This window comes from Macrobrachium nipponense, chromosome 33 (assembly GCF_015104395.2).
Source record: "Macrobrachium nipponense isolate FS-2020 chromosome 33, ASM1510439v2, whole genome shotgun sequence".
Lineage (NCBI taxonomy): Eukaryota > Metazoa > Arthropoda > Malacostraca > Decapoda > Palaemonidae > Macrobrachium > Macrobrachium nipponense.
In genome coordinates, this window is record NC_087219.1 from 50,113,971 (window position 1) to 50,129,851 (window position 15,881).

The following is a 15,881-nucleotide window of genomic DNA, read 5'->3' on the forward strand; positions in this document are numbered from 1 at the left end:
TGAATAATATGTATGGCTATGATGATGATAGCGATCATTCATACACACTGCGTTATGACATCACAAATGGACCCTTCCATCTTAGGTAATGGCTGAGCAGAAGCTTCAGAATACACTTCGCATATCTGAATAATACCTATGGCGATGAAGATAGACCGATCATTCAGAATACACTTCGCAGATCTGAATATGTATGGCGATGATGATGATACCGAACATTCATACACACTGCGCTATGACATCACAAATGCATGAGGTGGAGCTTTCCGTCTTGGCTAATGGTTGGGCAGGAAATCTTTCTCTCACATTCCCCCTTGGAGGAATAATAGTTTTTTGCCTCCAAGCATTCGCCCCATCCCTTCTCTTAGATACTAGCACCCAACCCCCCCCAACCTAAAATACTTGAACAGACAATAGATTTGATACGTTTGCAGCGCGTGATTTGCAGACTTTGAATGGCTTCGCAGATAAAGAAAATCTATTTTTGAGAACTAGCGACCGCATAAAAGGAGAATCGCACAATCCGATCATGCATATTTCGAGACTAGACTGTAGTATATCTGGTTTCATTCCTTTTATCTTCTGTGGTTGAGTGGATAGTGTTAGACTCAAGGGAATGCCCGTAATCGAACTCAAGGCCACCAAGGTAGCACGCCAACATCATACCAACCACGCCACTGAGGCACTTAGATAGATCCAGGTGTGTCTGCCTGCTTACAATGCATATTTCACCTTACTGTCTACTCACTCATAGTGTTGGCCTGGCATATCACACGTCTAGTTCAAATCCATAAAGAGGTGCTTTGTTTTTATCATCTATATCCAGATGTGATTGCCAGCTTATAATGCAATAATTATAATAACAGACTCTTCTATATACATAAAAATTTACTTTATGTTCTGATACATAAGGGGTTCAGAAGCCCAACTCTTAGATATGTATAGTAGTCACTGTAATGATGATGATGTATAAGACATCCATAGAAATATCTTTAGCCAGACAAGACAACAGAAGTGCAGATCTGTTCAATTCAGAAATTGCTCAGAACATATGAATGGTCAAACAAGGATCACATATGTATAGCTTTTGTAGGCATCGAATAAGCAATAAATTACTCATCATTAGTTATATAGCAAGTATTGCCTGTACATACATATGGTATGTGAAATCAAGTAGTGTGCGCTACTACTTTACAAAATACTACTCACCTCTTTTTCTTTGAGTATAACATTCTTGGGAAGTAGTCCATAACAGCTATATAGATAAACTTTTTAGCCTTATTTATCACATCCACAATAGCATCAATATCATTACTTCTTCCTTGTGGGCAAAAGGGAGGTGGAGAGCTCTGCAAAGATAATTAAAGCAGTGTTTGTATAGACAGAAATAATAGATACTGTACTAAGAAATATCGCTAAACTTATTCCAGCTAACAGGATGAGTCTATTAAGTCTACTGTATACTGTATATGAAAAAAGATGCAAACCCAATATGCTTACTAATATCACTCTTTAATGTAAAAGATGATAAAATGATAGCCCAGCTGACAATAAAGAAACTAAGTGGGGAGGATCTCCCCCACCAAAACTCTCCCTTATGTTTCTGTATCCTCAAGAGGTCTGCCAGTCAGAATGGAAAGACACAAGATACAATGAGTAAACGGCAGCAGTAGGTTTGAATCTATGGAGCAAGGAACAATTTTTTCCAATTAAGAAAAAATCTAACCAGTATAACAAGTACATAATATTTCATCTTACAGAGAGATATGTGTTGACAAATGTTCCGCTTAAAGCTATGGACATCTGGTTTTCAATATTGAAGTCTGTTTGAAGATCACTTGGCCAAGAAGGTGGAATTACGGATCCCTCTTCACCCAACTGCCAGTAAACCTGTAAAAATTTTAAAATAAGATGTAAGAAGTTTTTTAAACTATTTTATTCAAATCTGGTTATGCAACTTGATTAGAGATTTTTTTTGGACTTGAAATTTATTTTTTTCTAACTACAGTGTAACTAAGAATAAAAAATACAATGAACTCTACATAAGTTTACATTTATATATAACCAACTGTACATCAATTTTTGTAAAGAGAAATACTAGTGATGAAATAATGACATTTGTGATCAGCCCGAGAAGACCTGTTGTTAGGCTCAGGGGTCTGGATAAACTAATTCTTTATAATAATAATAATAATAATGACATGTTTGTAAAGAAAAATTAACTTTTTCATGCAGAACCAGCCCTAATATTGGTTAACATTCATGATCTTCACCTGTCTTAAGATACTACGATCTTTCACCTTAGAGTTTCTAGGCCCTTGGTGTTGATTCTGATGAAAGTGTCTCCAGCATAACGTTGGTACTGAGGGAGACAGGGGATCTTACTGAAGACCTCTCCTTGACAATTACCATCTAGAAGTTAGAAGTATATATACAAATTCCCAAAGGGGATCCCATAGTTACACTGTCTCACTAGCAGTATAAATGGCTCCTATGTATGAAGAAGGGGAACTTCTGGTGAGAATTTCACAGCATTACCAATTCGATTTTTATCCTTTAAAATGGTCGAGACAGTTGACTGCAAAAGTCAAAATTTCCATGAGATGGCCATTATGGGTCTGCCACTACCTTCCTTCTTGGTGATTATCTAAGTTTCAGGGTTTGTAACTTTTTGTTTCTCTGTTATATCACTCATATATAGTTTATTCTTTAATTCTGTATTTATTTTCATACATTGTGCTGCTTTCCCCTCTGGACCCTCTGTGTTTCTAGCATTATGCCCTTCCAACCAAGGCTGCAACTTGTCTGATAATAATAATCATCATCATCATTTGTGGTGAAGGGAAGTCAGGGGAACTCTGCTAAGCAGGCAAAAAATTGATGGATGGGTACCTCATACTCTCTGTGGTTTCTGTGCCATGTTATTACTGATCTTATTTTTCTTGTTAGACAAATAACTGCAATGTCTAAGGACACTTGAAGATCTTGAATAAAGGCATAACTGAATGAAGGGATTATGATGAAATAAATCTTATTGGTCTCACCTCAAAAATCTTGCTCATATCTGAAGCCAAACAAGGGCAATTGTTGATAACTATTCCAACTTCTTTAACCTGAAATAAATTGTTGTACTATTATTACTATAGTCTTTGAGAGAATATACCCTCTGATACATCTTTATATTGTTTGTAATTAGATGTGAATTTAAGTAATATGGGAAAATAATTAAATACTATCAATGATGCTCATTTAATAAAGTTCTGGAACTGCAAAACTTTGAACAAAAATGTTATTGTTATAATACAATTAAGTTTGTTCATACTTACCTGGCAGATATATATATAGCTGTATTTTCTGACGTCCGACAGAATTTCAAAACTCGCGGCACACGTAGTGGGCGGCCAGGTGGTAGTACCCATTCCCGCCGCTGGGAGGCGGATATCAGGAACCATTCCCATTTTCTATTCATATTTTATTAATGCCACTGTCTCCTGAGGGGAGGAGGGTGGGCACTCAATTATATATATCTGCCAGGTAAGTATGAACGAACTTAATTGTATTATAACAATAACATTTTGTTCATGAAACTTACCTGACAGATATATATATAGCTGAATCCCACCTTCGGACGGTGGGAAGAGACAGAAAAGGATTTTTAGGAAACTTAAATTAAGTAGATGATGTACATCTTGGTTCCTCACCTGTTAGCAAAGTAAACTCTGTGATTACTGTCACTTAAGCCTGCTTCTGCTTTAATCAGTTGCCAGCCAGGTGGAGACCTGTAGTGCTTTTGCGCTCTGGATGCTCTGTCAACGGGGACGTAACCACAATGTGACAAGACCATCGGACCATCCATATGAGGGCTACGGAGCAACTGACCACCACCTGACCAACTAACCAAAAAACCCCTGACAGTTAAACTAAAGAATGGGAGATTTTCACAGAAGATCTCACCATCAACCAAAAACACAACAATAAAACTAACCTATTCTAAGCTAAGGGATAGGCAGAGAGCTACCTTCAGCCCCCAAAACTGTGTCCGCAGAAATGTATGGCCCCAAAGAACTACAGTTCTCGTAAATCGTTCTCACATCCCGTAGGTAATGTGAGGCGAATACGGAATTGCTCCTCCAAAAGGTGCTATCAAGGATATCCTTGATAGACATACTATTTCTTTGGAAGGCAAGAGAGGTAGCTACAGCTCTGACTTCGTGAGCTTTCACTCGTAAGAGGCTCAAATCAGTCTTCTGGCAAGATGAATGAGCCTCTTTAATGACGTCCCTCAGAAAGAAAGCCACAGCATTCTTCGACAAAGGCAATTCTGGTCTTTTCACCGAGCACCAGAGATTACCTGAGGGACCTCTTACCTCTTTCGTTCTGTGAATATAGAACTTGAGAGCCCTGACAGGGCACAGGGCTCTCTCTGGTTCTTGACCCACGAGACTCGACATACCTTTGATCTCAAAGCTCTTGGGCCAAGGGTTAGACGGGTTCTCATTCTTAGCCAAGAAAGTTGGACTCAACGAGCAGACAACCCCTTGAAGCCCACTTGGCTACTGAACGCTTGGATTTCACTAACTCTCTTCGCCGTCGCCAGAGAAGTTAGAAAAAGCGCTTTCTTCGTCAAGTTCCGTAGAGACGCTTCGTGGAGAGGTTCAAACGGACTTGACATTAAATGTTTAAGAACCACGTCGAGGTTCCATGAAGGCGGTCTCGCTTGTGGAATCTTGGTGGTTTCAAATGATCTCAAGAGGTCGTGGAGATCCTTGTTGTCAGAGAGGTCCAGTCCTCTGTGTCGAAAAACGGCTGACAACATACTCTTATATCCCTTGATGGTCGGGACTGCCAATTTTTGCACATTTCTTAGGAAAAGCAGAAAATCAACTATCTGGTTCACAGAGGTCGTGGAAGAGGAAACTCCCTCCTTTCTGCACCATGCCCTGAAGGAGGCCCACTTCGATTGGTATTACGATCTCGACTCTCGAGATCGACAGGTTCTTAAAAATAATAAGCAATTGGGCTGTAATGACTGATGACAGGTGACAAACAAAGGAGGGAGGAGCATAACAAAACCAAAAAGTTACCTTAAAATTAATTTATTTACAAGAGTTAAATACATAATGTACAGCGAGTCAAGGTTCTGGGTGGCAAAAACACAAAAAATTATCAATTAACAATAATATGTAAAATCAGTCGAAGAGACAATAAAATCCACCCTTCAATAACAAAGCCATGAAAAATCACAATCTAAACAATAAAAAGAATAATCACAAAATAGACTGTATAAGGGCAATAACAATCTTTAAATATAATAAATAGAAATAGGCAGCGTAATACATAACTAAAATTGACACTGAAGCAGCATAATGATACTAAGAGCAAAACGGGAACACTTCCTCAAACAGTGAGGACAACAGTCCAATGCCGGACGATCAAGATAGAGCCGGATACGACAACCACCTCGTCCTTAGAGACAATATGGACATCCTCCTCGAATGCTGGACGATCAAGACAGAGTTGATGCAACAACCATCTCGTCCTCAGATGCAGTATGGAAGTCCTCCTCGACCACTGGACGAAAACACGTCACTGCTGCTGCCCAGTGAGGTCGCACTCGACACGTCGTCCTCTTGACGACGAAAACACAATAATGCTGGCCAAAGGCTGTCGACCTCCAACTCGAAGTCATACTCCATACGACGACTTCAACCAAATAACCAGGTATCCTGTACCTGGCGCTGCCTCATGCTGGTCCACAGGTAATCATACCTGACTGCCTCTGACTGACTGACTGACTGGTCGTTCTGCCCTCCAGAACCTGACTGGTTGTTCTGCCCTCCAGAACCTGACTGACGAAGTTTGACGCCATCCAACAGACGTCAACTCGCCAGCAATTAAAAAACAAAAACAAAGGAGGCAACAATCCACCAAGGGAACAATCGGCAAACGATTGTTCCTAACACCTCCCCACCTAACAGAAAAAAAAAATTATCATTATTAATTTTTTTTTTACAAACAAAATACTCTTCCCCGATGCTGCCACACCCCCGTCAGCCAAAACAGAACCAACCCTGGCCTAAGGTCGCCAATATTACGATCTCGACTCTCGAGATCGACAGGTTCTTAAAAATAATAAGCAATTGGGCTGTAATGACTGATGACAGGTGACAAACAAAGGAGAGAGGAGCACAACAAAACCAAAAAGTTACCTTAAAATTAATTTATTTACAAGAGTTAAACACATAATGTACAGCGAGTCAAGGTTCTGGGTGGCAAAAACAAAAAATTATCAATTAACAATAATATTTAAAATCAGTCGAAGAGACAATAAAATCCACCCTTCAATAACAAAGCCATGAAAAATCACAATCTAAACAATAAAAAGAATAATCACAAAATAGGCTGTATAAGGGCAATAACAATCTTTAAATATAATAAATAGAAATAGGCAGCGTAATACATAACTAAAATTGACACTGAAGCAGCATAATGATACTAAGAGCAAAACGGGAACACTTCCTCAAACAGTGAGGACAACAGTCCAATGCCGGACGATCAAGATAGAGCCGATACGACAACCACCTCGTCCTTGGAGACAATATGGACATCCTCCTCGAATGCTGGACGATCAAGACAGAGTTGATGCAACAACCATCTCGTCCTTAGATGCAGTATGGAAGTCCTCCTCGACCACTGGACGAAAACACGTCACTGCTGCTGCCCAGTGAGGTCGCACTCGACACGTCGTCCTCTTGACAACGAAAACACAATAATGCTGGCCAAAGGCTGTCGACCTCCAACTCGAAGTCATACTCCATACGACAACTTCAACCAAATAACCAGGTATCCAGTACCTGGCGCTGCCTCATGCTGGTCCACAGGTAATCATACCTGACTGCCTCTGACTGACTGACTGACTGGTCGTTCTGCCCTCTAGAACCTGACTGGTTGTTCTGCCCTCCAGAACCTGACTGATGAAGTTTGACGCCATCCAACAGACGTCAACTCGCCAGCAATTAAAAAACAAAAACAAAGGAGGCAACAATCCACCAAGGGAACAATCGGCAAACGATTGTTCCTAACAATTGGTAAACAGCTCTTGAAGAGGCTCTTCTAGCATTAGCGATTGCTCTCGCAGCTGCTTTCGAAAAACCTCTCGCTCTGGCCAACTTTTCGATAGTCTGAACGCAGTCAGATCCAGAGCGGAGAGGTTTTGGTGATACCTTTCGAAGTGAGGCTGTTTGAGTAGATCTTTCCTCCAGGGCAACGTCCTTGGGAAGTCCACAAGGAATGTCATGACCTCTGTGAACCATTCTCTCGCTGGCCACATCGGGGCGATCAGGGTCAACCTTGTCCCCTCTGAAGCTGTGAACTTCCTCATGACTTCCCCCATGATCTTGAATGGAGGGAAGGCATAAAGGTCTAGGCCTGTCCAACTCCAGAGCAATGCATCCACCGCAATTGCTCCTGGATCTAGGACTGGTGAGCAATACAGAGGAAGCCTCTTCGTCCTCGACGTCGCGAACAGGTCGACTGGAGGACGTCCCCACAACTTCCACAATTGTTGACACACTTCTTGGTGTAAGGTCCAGTCTGTTGGCAGGATTTGATCTTGTCGACTGAGAAGGTCCGCCCTGACGTTCTGTACCCCTGCGACTTCTTGCCCTGATCCTTCCTTCGAGTCATAAAGTCCTGTAGCTTCTTGAAAGCCCTTTTGGTTGAAAGAGAAGTCTTCATCTCAACAAACTCCGGTGTCTTGTATGACTTGGAAGACGAAAGTTGCAAGAGAGGAGACCTAGGAGCTGCCGGCTGAAACTTGTCCCTGAAGGACGAACGTAACAGCTGCACAAGAACCTTATAGTCAGAGACAGACGAAACCAAAGGGGGTTGGTTCCTCTTCCACTGAGCTCGCTGGACTACTAAGTTCCCCTTCTTCTCTAAGAGGAACCGGTGATCGTCCATCCGGAGAGGGCGTACGTCCGATAGAGGTTTCAGCCTAGAGGCATTATGGGGCCGATCTGACGCCCCCTCCACAACACTAGGGGCACGATCACAAACTTTCACAGGGCCAGTTTCCAAGGCCAACACTTTAGATTCAAGAGTGCACAGAGACTCGAGAATCAGAGAAAGGGCATTACCTTCTCCAGACACAGAAACAGGGCCCGAAGGCAACATCACAGGTTTAGGTGAAACAAAATCTACCGGTGTTAGAGGGGGAGAAATGTTACATTCCTTACCTTTCGTAGAACTGCTCCTGGAGGAAGCCCTCCTGACTCTATCACGCTCCAATTTACGCCGATAGGTCTCATACATTTTCCATCCATCATCGGTCAAATCCTTGCATTCATTGCACCGATCATCAACCAAACAAACATGCCCCCTGCATTCCATACATACTGTGTGAGGATCAACTGAAGGTTTAAGAAGCCTCACCTTACATTCACTCCTCACACACACTCTGAAACTCCCTGTACTTGATCCTGACATCATGTACACAGAAAAGCCAATCCAAAATCAAAAAAACAGTCCACTATCACGCGTGCCAATCCAACAATCCAGAGTCGATAACCAAAAGTCAATCCAGATACTTAGAAACGAGATAATCCAAAAATCCTAGACGGAGGTACTGAAAACAGTTGTTTACAGCACCGGCGACAGAAAAAATATGAATAGAAAATGGGAATGGTTCCTGATATCCGCCTCCCAGCGGCGGGAATGGGTACTACCACCTGGCCGCCCACTACGTGTGCTGCGAGTTTTGAAATTCTGTCGGACGTCAGACAATACAGCTACGTATATATATATCTGTCAGGTAAGTTTCATGAACAAAACAAAAACTAAGGATATTTGTATAATTTTCTCTGTATTTTTATTTATCAACTAAGAAAATAATAAAAAATAAGAAAAATATGATAAGATATGAGTACACTGCTGTCCATGGAAACTAGTGTGCATAAACAAAAACAGCTAACGTATACTATCAATAAAGTTACTGTAAAATTGATGAAGTACTATAACATTCAGGTTCTTGATATATATACATAACATTTATCTAAGCTATCAATACTGCATACCATACCTGTGTAAGAGATCGCCAATCCATGTTTGCACTGCCTAGGTATATGTGTTTACCATCAACCACCCACATCTTGGTATGTAATACCCCTCCTCCAATCAATCGATCAAAGTCCACACTTCTAACCTAGGAGATAAAACATTTCAATAACAACAAATAGGAGTATAACACAATAAGCTAGTCTTCGCCTACACTGAGATGATTCTGATGATACTATATTTCCTTGTCTCCATAGAGTAGCCCAATTGCTATTGGAAAATATTTTTCTTAATATTTAACTCCAGAACAGTTATCATGATAAAATGGGAAAATCAGAAGGCAATATATATCTTTTAAGGTGTTTCTCATAAACAATTTGAGCTAATAAAACAAAAAGACCTCTTCCTGAAAAACCCTTCAACCAATTAATTGATAATTTTGATTAAAGGTAGCTTGTACAGTACGGTCCCGAATTATGCAAGAATTTGGTCAATCCACGGCCTCGCAGAATTGAAAATTCGCATATTTCAAAACACATACCTTATGGGAATAATTCCATTGGGGTAGAGGCAAACGGCAACTTACCCAGTCAAACTTTTTTATACTACCCATTTTCAATATTTTCTATGACTATACTGTAATTTTTTCTGATATGAAATTGTTCTTATGGATAAATAAAGCATTAAAAAGGTTTTAATAACTTGAAAAAGTTTAAAATTACACACAGGATGGTGAAAACTCCCACACGAAAACAATGCCCCCATTGGGTGCAAGTGTACTGTACGATACAGTCACTTCCTTTAAAAAACCTTTTGGATGGAATTTCCTCTACATATCCTCTGCCAAAAAACCTTCAAACTCCTCTATCTCAACCTTTGTGAAGAGTTCTTCTGCTGAAGGAAGGCTTTGTGAACCATTTGAGGTTTCGGGGACTAGCAGATCATGCATGTTTTCACTTTTGTCAGGCCTAACAAACTTGGTTACGAGTGCCTGTCCCAGCTTCTTTGTCTGGCACGTCCACTATGTAATAATTTTCATATAAATTTATGCTATGATAAAAAAATTTATGCAAATTCAAAATTTTATATGAAATTACAGTTTCTTCAAAAGAAATGATAAAAATTCAAAATTCAACATGTGAGTTTTTTTTAAAGTTTAGATCAAATGACACTCTCTCTCTCTCTCTCTCTCTCTCTTCTCCTTCTCCGCCTCTCTCTCCTCTCTCTCTTCTCTCTCTCTCTATCTCTCTTTCTCTCCTTCTCTCTCTCTCTCCATATCTCTTTCTTAGTCTCCTACTCATTCTTTTCTTCTCTTCTTCTATCAATCCATTTTACTAGTCATTTTTCATCAAAACCTATTTCAACAACAGAAAATATTAATGATCAAATGCCAAAAGTTAGTCAAAATAAGTTAACCTAGACTAATCATTCATACACACTGCGTTATGACATCACAAATGCATGAGGCAGAGCATTCCATCTTAGCTAATGGCTGAGCAGGAAACTTTTCTCTCGCATTCCCCCTTTGAGGAATAATAGTTTTTTCCTCCAAGCATTCCCCTCACCCTTTCTCTAAGATACCAGCAAACACCAGCCCGCCCCCCCCACCACCTAAAATAATTGAAAAGACAATAGATTTTATATGTTTTGCGGCGCATGACTCGCAGACTTTGAACAGCTTCGCAGATACAGAAAATCTATTTTTTAGAACTAGCGACTGCATAAAAGGGGAATCGCACAATTCGAACACACACAATTCAGGACCGGACTGTACCTTATGGAGATGAAAACAATGATTGCTAATGCTTCATTTCCATTGCTAAGAGTATTTGTGAATAATGAATACTCTTATAGAGCCCTCTATTTTTCAACATTTGACTTCCCCAACAAGTACATATCGTGGGAGAATCCCGTAGCCCACACAGAAACAAGTAGGGTATCCCCGGTTAATGGCAGCATCAGTTAATGGCATCCTCTCTCCCTGTTGAATTCGCCCATCTGCCGAAATGCTCTCCTCTTCCAGGCAAACTGAACAACAAGGGCATAGGACACCTGAATTGCAGAAGGCAAGAGTAACAGTATTCGTTCTCCTCTGGACCCAAGACAAGCCAAACCAGAAGCCTGGGAATGCAAAAGAATATAATGAGGATGTCAGAGGTCAAGCAGAAGTAGTAGTACTATTGTGTGACCCTCTATCAGAAGTATACACCTTGCCTAGCTACCAAACTGCCACCCACCCACAAAGATGCTCTCTGTCTATTGTTGACCAAACCAGTGCTGCATTAGTGACAACCATTGACGTCCCTATTGACGAAACTTTCAACTGGCTCTGTATTCAAGACACCTTGTCCCAGGAATTCAGGTACTATGTGGTATAGGAATGTTACTTGTGTCCAATTTTTCATAAGTATCAATCCCAATTTGCATTATACTTCATCTTGGATGACTCCTCTCTTGGCCTTCTGCACTCTAAGTAAACTTTTACCCATTGCTGTAACCTCCTGGAGTGATCGTGTGCATTTCTATATTGCAGAATAGTTGTATGTAGTGTTGTGCCACTCTACTGTCCCAAGGCGCCTGCCCCTTCATCAATCAACCTTGAGAATATTTTCTCATGATATACATAATCTGTATAATTGTGGCACTTTACTTGTTTATATAACGTAATCTGCAGTGTCCTTATAGGTTATTAAGCATCTTTTAAAAGGTTCTTTCAGAGTATAATCTGAATGCTTGTGGCACCATTGCTTTGTCAATTAATGTACACACAGTGCCAAGGAGCCAGTGCTTAGAGCTTCCTTGTGTTACTCTTCTGATTTTATGGAATTACTATAACTAATTAAGGTTTACATTAAATTTCAATCAAAGTCCTAAAATAAGCTTAAATGATACTAATTCCCTCTTTCTCTATGAGTGTCAATAAACTACACAGTTATGCTGTTGCAACAAGTTAAGTCAAACTCACTACACGGTCGTGCTGTTGCAACAAGGTATGTAAGTCAAAATCCACCTCTCATCGACACACATGTGGCTGGTGACCTTGCCAGGATATGTTGCAAGAATCCAGTGCAAATGTCCAGTTTGTTTTTTAGCAAAATTACAGTGATTAGCTTAAGTTTAACAAACTATTGCCAGACTGGACTTGTGAATTGAGATGAACCAATTACTACTAATGTAAATACCTTGCCAAGGAGCCGGTGCTTAGAGCTCCTTTGTTTTATTCTTCTGATTTTATGTAATTATAACTAATTAAGGTAGACACTGAATTTCTCTCAAAGTCCAAAATTAAGCTTAAATGATGCGAATTGCTTCTTTCTCTACGAGTGTCGATAACCTACACATTCGTGCTGTTGCAACAAGTTACCGTATTTGCCGATGTATTACACACACTTTTTTATGTTTAAATGTACCAAAAAACTGCCCTGCGTCCAATGCAGCTGTATTATGGACGGGAGACCATGCGCTAGGCCTAGCCTATGACGAGCATACTGGGTAGGCACATAAATTTTTTTAATAATAAAACAGAAAAACAAGCATTATATTACTATTACAGTAAACTGTGTTACCAGAATAAAATATAGAATCATATGTAAATTTACATTCACCTTCAAAGGAAACCCAAAGAACTATTTTTACAGAGATTCCATTATCCATGACTAGCTACCCTTATCGTCATGGAGAATTTCCCAAAATTTTCCTAACATGACTGAAATTAAAAAATAAGAATAAGTACAGCTATTTCTGATAACATTTAATCAACTCAGAATGACTTTATAATGTACATACATCACAGGAGTAACAATGTCATGAATTCTCATCCAAACTAAGACAAGAAAAAGAAAGAGTTTTCATAACTTTTCCCTTAAGAGCAAGGTGCATATATTTATATGCTGAGAGGTAAAGCTAATATAGTTATGTATGCATAGTATACACTGGAAATATTAATTTGGACAAATAAATAGTTAATTGATTTCCAATTAATTAAACTGTCTAAATGAAAACCTGCAAAAATTATGAACAAAATACTACTGGAAAAATGATAGTACTACTGTTGTTTTAAAAGATTAGGTAAAATATAACTGACAAGTGGATTCTAACTCATTATAGAAAAAATGTGGAACCTCTAAAGAAGATAAACATTGTGTAAACAAGCGATAATAAGTTATACACTGTATACTCACCTGAGCAGCCCCTGATGAAGCAAGCTGTGCACTGTCAAACTGAGGTGAAACATGAGAAGGGGCATTCTGTGCTATCCTTATGGCTGCTTTTCCTGATACTCCTGAAAACATATATGCATAGCTATGAACTATACAAAAAACATAATGGACATAGCTATGAACTATACAAAAAACATAATGGACACCAAATCCTAAGAGACAGGATTTTTGGCTTGAGTTATCAATCACCCTCATGGTGTAATAAACCACTTGAAATTCATTCATTTAAGGGCCAACTCTTTTCAAAGGTTATAACACATCTAAAGATAATTTCAGATTATCAACTAGGTAAATGCATTTTCCCTGTAGTAATCAAAGGTGAGACAGATGCTTTTAATCTAGTCAAACTCCTAGAGCAGAAATAATTTGAATTCAGTACCTCACTTCTGGAATTTTTTTTACATAAGCCCCTAAGAACTGGCTAAGCCTTCCCTTTCTTTTCCCAACTGAGAATTCTGAATTTTATTGATTTCAAAAACCATCTAGTGGAACTGCAATGTAAAGTACAAGGTAGTTTAAGTTAGGAACTATGCAGAAATGCCGCTACCAGTAAAATGACAAATTTTTATATTTTTCATAGCTAACAATCCTTCGATCTTAACAATAGGATAAATCTTCTGGTGCCAAATGGAAACCGGTTAAAAACAATCAAAGATTGTAAATGCAAGGAATCTGTGGCATCTGACATCCGATGCGTAGTTGAAGTGGAACCAAGTCGAGAGACCACCTTGAATCCAGTAACGCATCAGTATTTCTTCCAACCCAGGATGAAACATAAGAGGGGTGGCTAGAGATGGACAGTCAATGTTAAGACATCAAGTTTGTTAGCTATGAAAAATACAAAATAATTAAAAATTTTTCATCTCTTCATATGTGGAACAAACCTTCGGTCTTAACAATAGGATAGTCTTATAGTTGGAGGGAGGTATGAGAATCCTGAACCGGCTGGGGGTTCAGCACACCAGATCACTCTTCTTAGAATATGAGATTATTAAAGAAGAGGACCCAAGCCTTTGTCGAGTGTAGTCCACTAGGTTCAAATACAATGAAACGTGACCAGATTCACTGCATTCATGGAAGTCCAAAAGAACTAAATCTTTTCAGGCAACAAACCATGTAGGCCACAAGAAACATGGAATTCTTGTTCAGTAGACAAGATCTTCTGAATGTTTTTCAGAACAGAGGAGTTCCGTACTGGGAAGGTGTGTAATTAGCTCGTCTGGAGGATGTGGACCTCTCGTTGCCCTCAGAATCCTCGGTGTGGTTCAAGAGCTTGGAGCAGTCTTGTTCAGCTAGGGAACTCAGACCTTCTACTTGGGACCTTACTCTGTTACTGAGTATGGGATCTTACTCAGTTGGAACCTTACTCTGCTACTTAGTATTCTCTCTCATCTTTCTTTGAGCCCAAGCATCATTAATCGCCCAGGAAACTGACTTTGTGATCTGTTTTCCTTCTGACCTTGGCTTCCTTGGAAGGGTTGGAAAACTACAGGGTCCCATCAAGCACTGTGTCATTATCTACATGTCTCATCTAGAGGTTAGTGTCGTAGACTTCATGTTGACTAAGGCCAGGTCAAGAAAGAGGTGTCCTATAATACCCCTTCAGGTTTCTAAATGGGGTGTTTAGACAAGCTGACTCTTCATTGTCAAGTTCTGCCACCAATTGGGTGCATGCAGGGACACATGACACCAGAGGAATACATTCCTCCCTGGCATTTTATGGTATGTTATCTATTCATAAGATTTGAATTCTGGTTCATGTCTGCCTCAAACCACTTTCATTTTCTACTGCATGGAGAATGTTGCCCACAGATCTTTGGACACATTTTCTTTGGGTACAGTGGTGGCTCTTCAACAAGTGCGACTCATCCAGTGCCCCTAGGATTCTGAGGGCAACGAGAGGTCCACATCCTCCAGACGAGCTAATTACACACCTTGCCAGTACAATAGAAGAAACCTCCTCTGTTCTGAAAAACATTCAGAAGATCTTGTCTACTGAACGAGAATTCCAAGTGGAGAGAAAGCCTTTTGACAACACTAATCACAGCAGCAGACAGCTCATCTTGTATACGGCTGACAATGATTCCCCGAAGTAATAGCCTTACATCCGAGTCACTGTTCCACAGATAAGATCTCCCAAAAAAGATACTGGATTGACTCCAGAGATGAAGAGATGGAGGTTCTCATGATTGGTGGCATCTCTCATGCCACCAATCACGAGAACCTTCAAGAAACTGCCACTCAGCTTGGGGTTAAGGAGCTACTAGGGTTAACCTGAGACTTTGGAGCTTGATAAAGGGAGTTACCTTTAATTCAATGCTCTGAATTGTTCCTGTACTCGCGAGCCTCTTCTGAAGGATGGGGTGCTCATCTTGAAAAGCTCCTGGCCTCGGGAATTAAATTGTTTTTTTGGACTCTATTTATGCTTAACACCCTAGGCCTTTGTTAGTATGGATAAGTGAGGTGCTTTTGTAAAGCTGTATATACATCCTAACAAGAGAGGCTCTCACAAAATAAGCAGCTCTACCAGTGATAATTCATTTACATGAGGCCACTAACACTAAACCCAGATGAGCTCAGTCTCAGCCTTTCATTGAGAAGCTATTC

The 15,881-nt window shown here is 40.0% G+C and overlaps 1 protein-coding gene across 5 annotated transcripts in view; it reads right to left on the minus strand.

The window, feature by feature from the left end:
* LOC135203166 (5'-3' exonuclease PLD3-like) overlaps positions 1–15,881 on the minus strand; it is a 70,291-nt gene that overhangs the window by 29,142 nt on the left and 25,268 nt on the right. For all 5 annotated transcript variants that reach the window (XR_010311876.1, XR_010311875.1, XM_064232856.1 and 2 more), the window contains 5 exons: positions 13,236–13,336; positions 9,080–9,202; positions 3,045–3,113; positions 1,759–1,890; positions 1,210–1,349 (listed from right to left, as the gene is read on the minus strand). Coding sequence is in view for 3 of the 5 variants with exons in the window: in XM_064232856.1 (XP_064088926.1) it covers positions 1,210–1,349; positions 1,759–1,890; positions 3,045–3,113; positions 9,080–9,202; positions 13,236–13,336 (565 nt within the window). In the remaining 2 variants the exon portion in view is untranslated. The remainder of the gene's footprint in view (positions 1–1,209; positions 1,350–1,758; positions 1,891–3,044; positions 3,114–9,079; positions 9,203–13,235; positions 13,337–15,881) is intronic.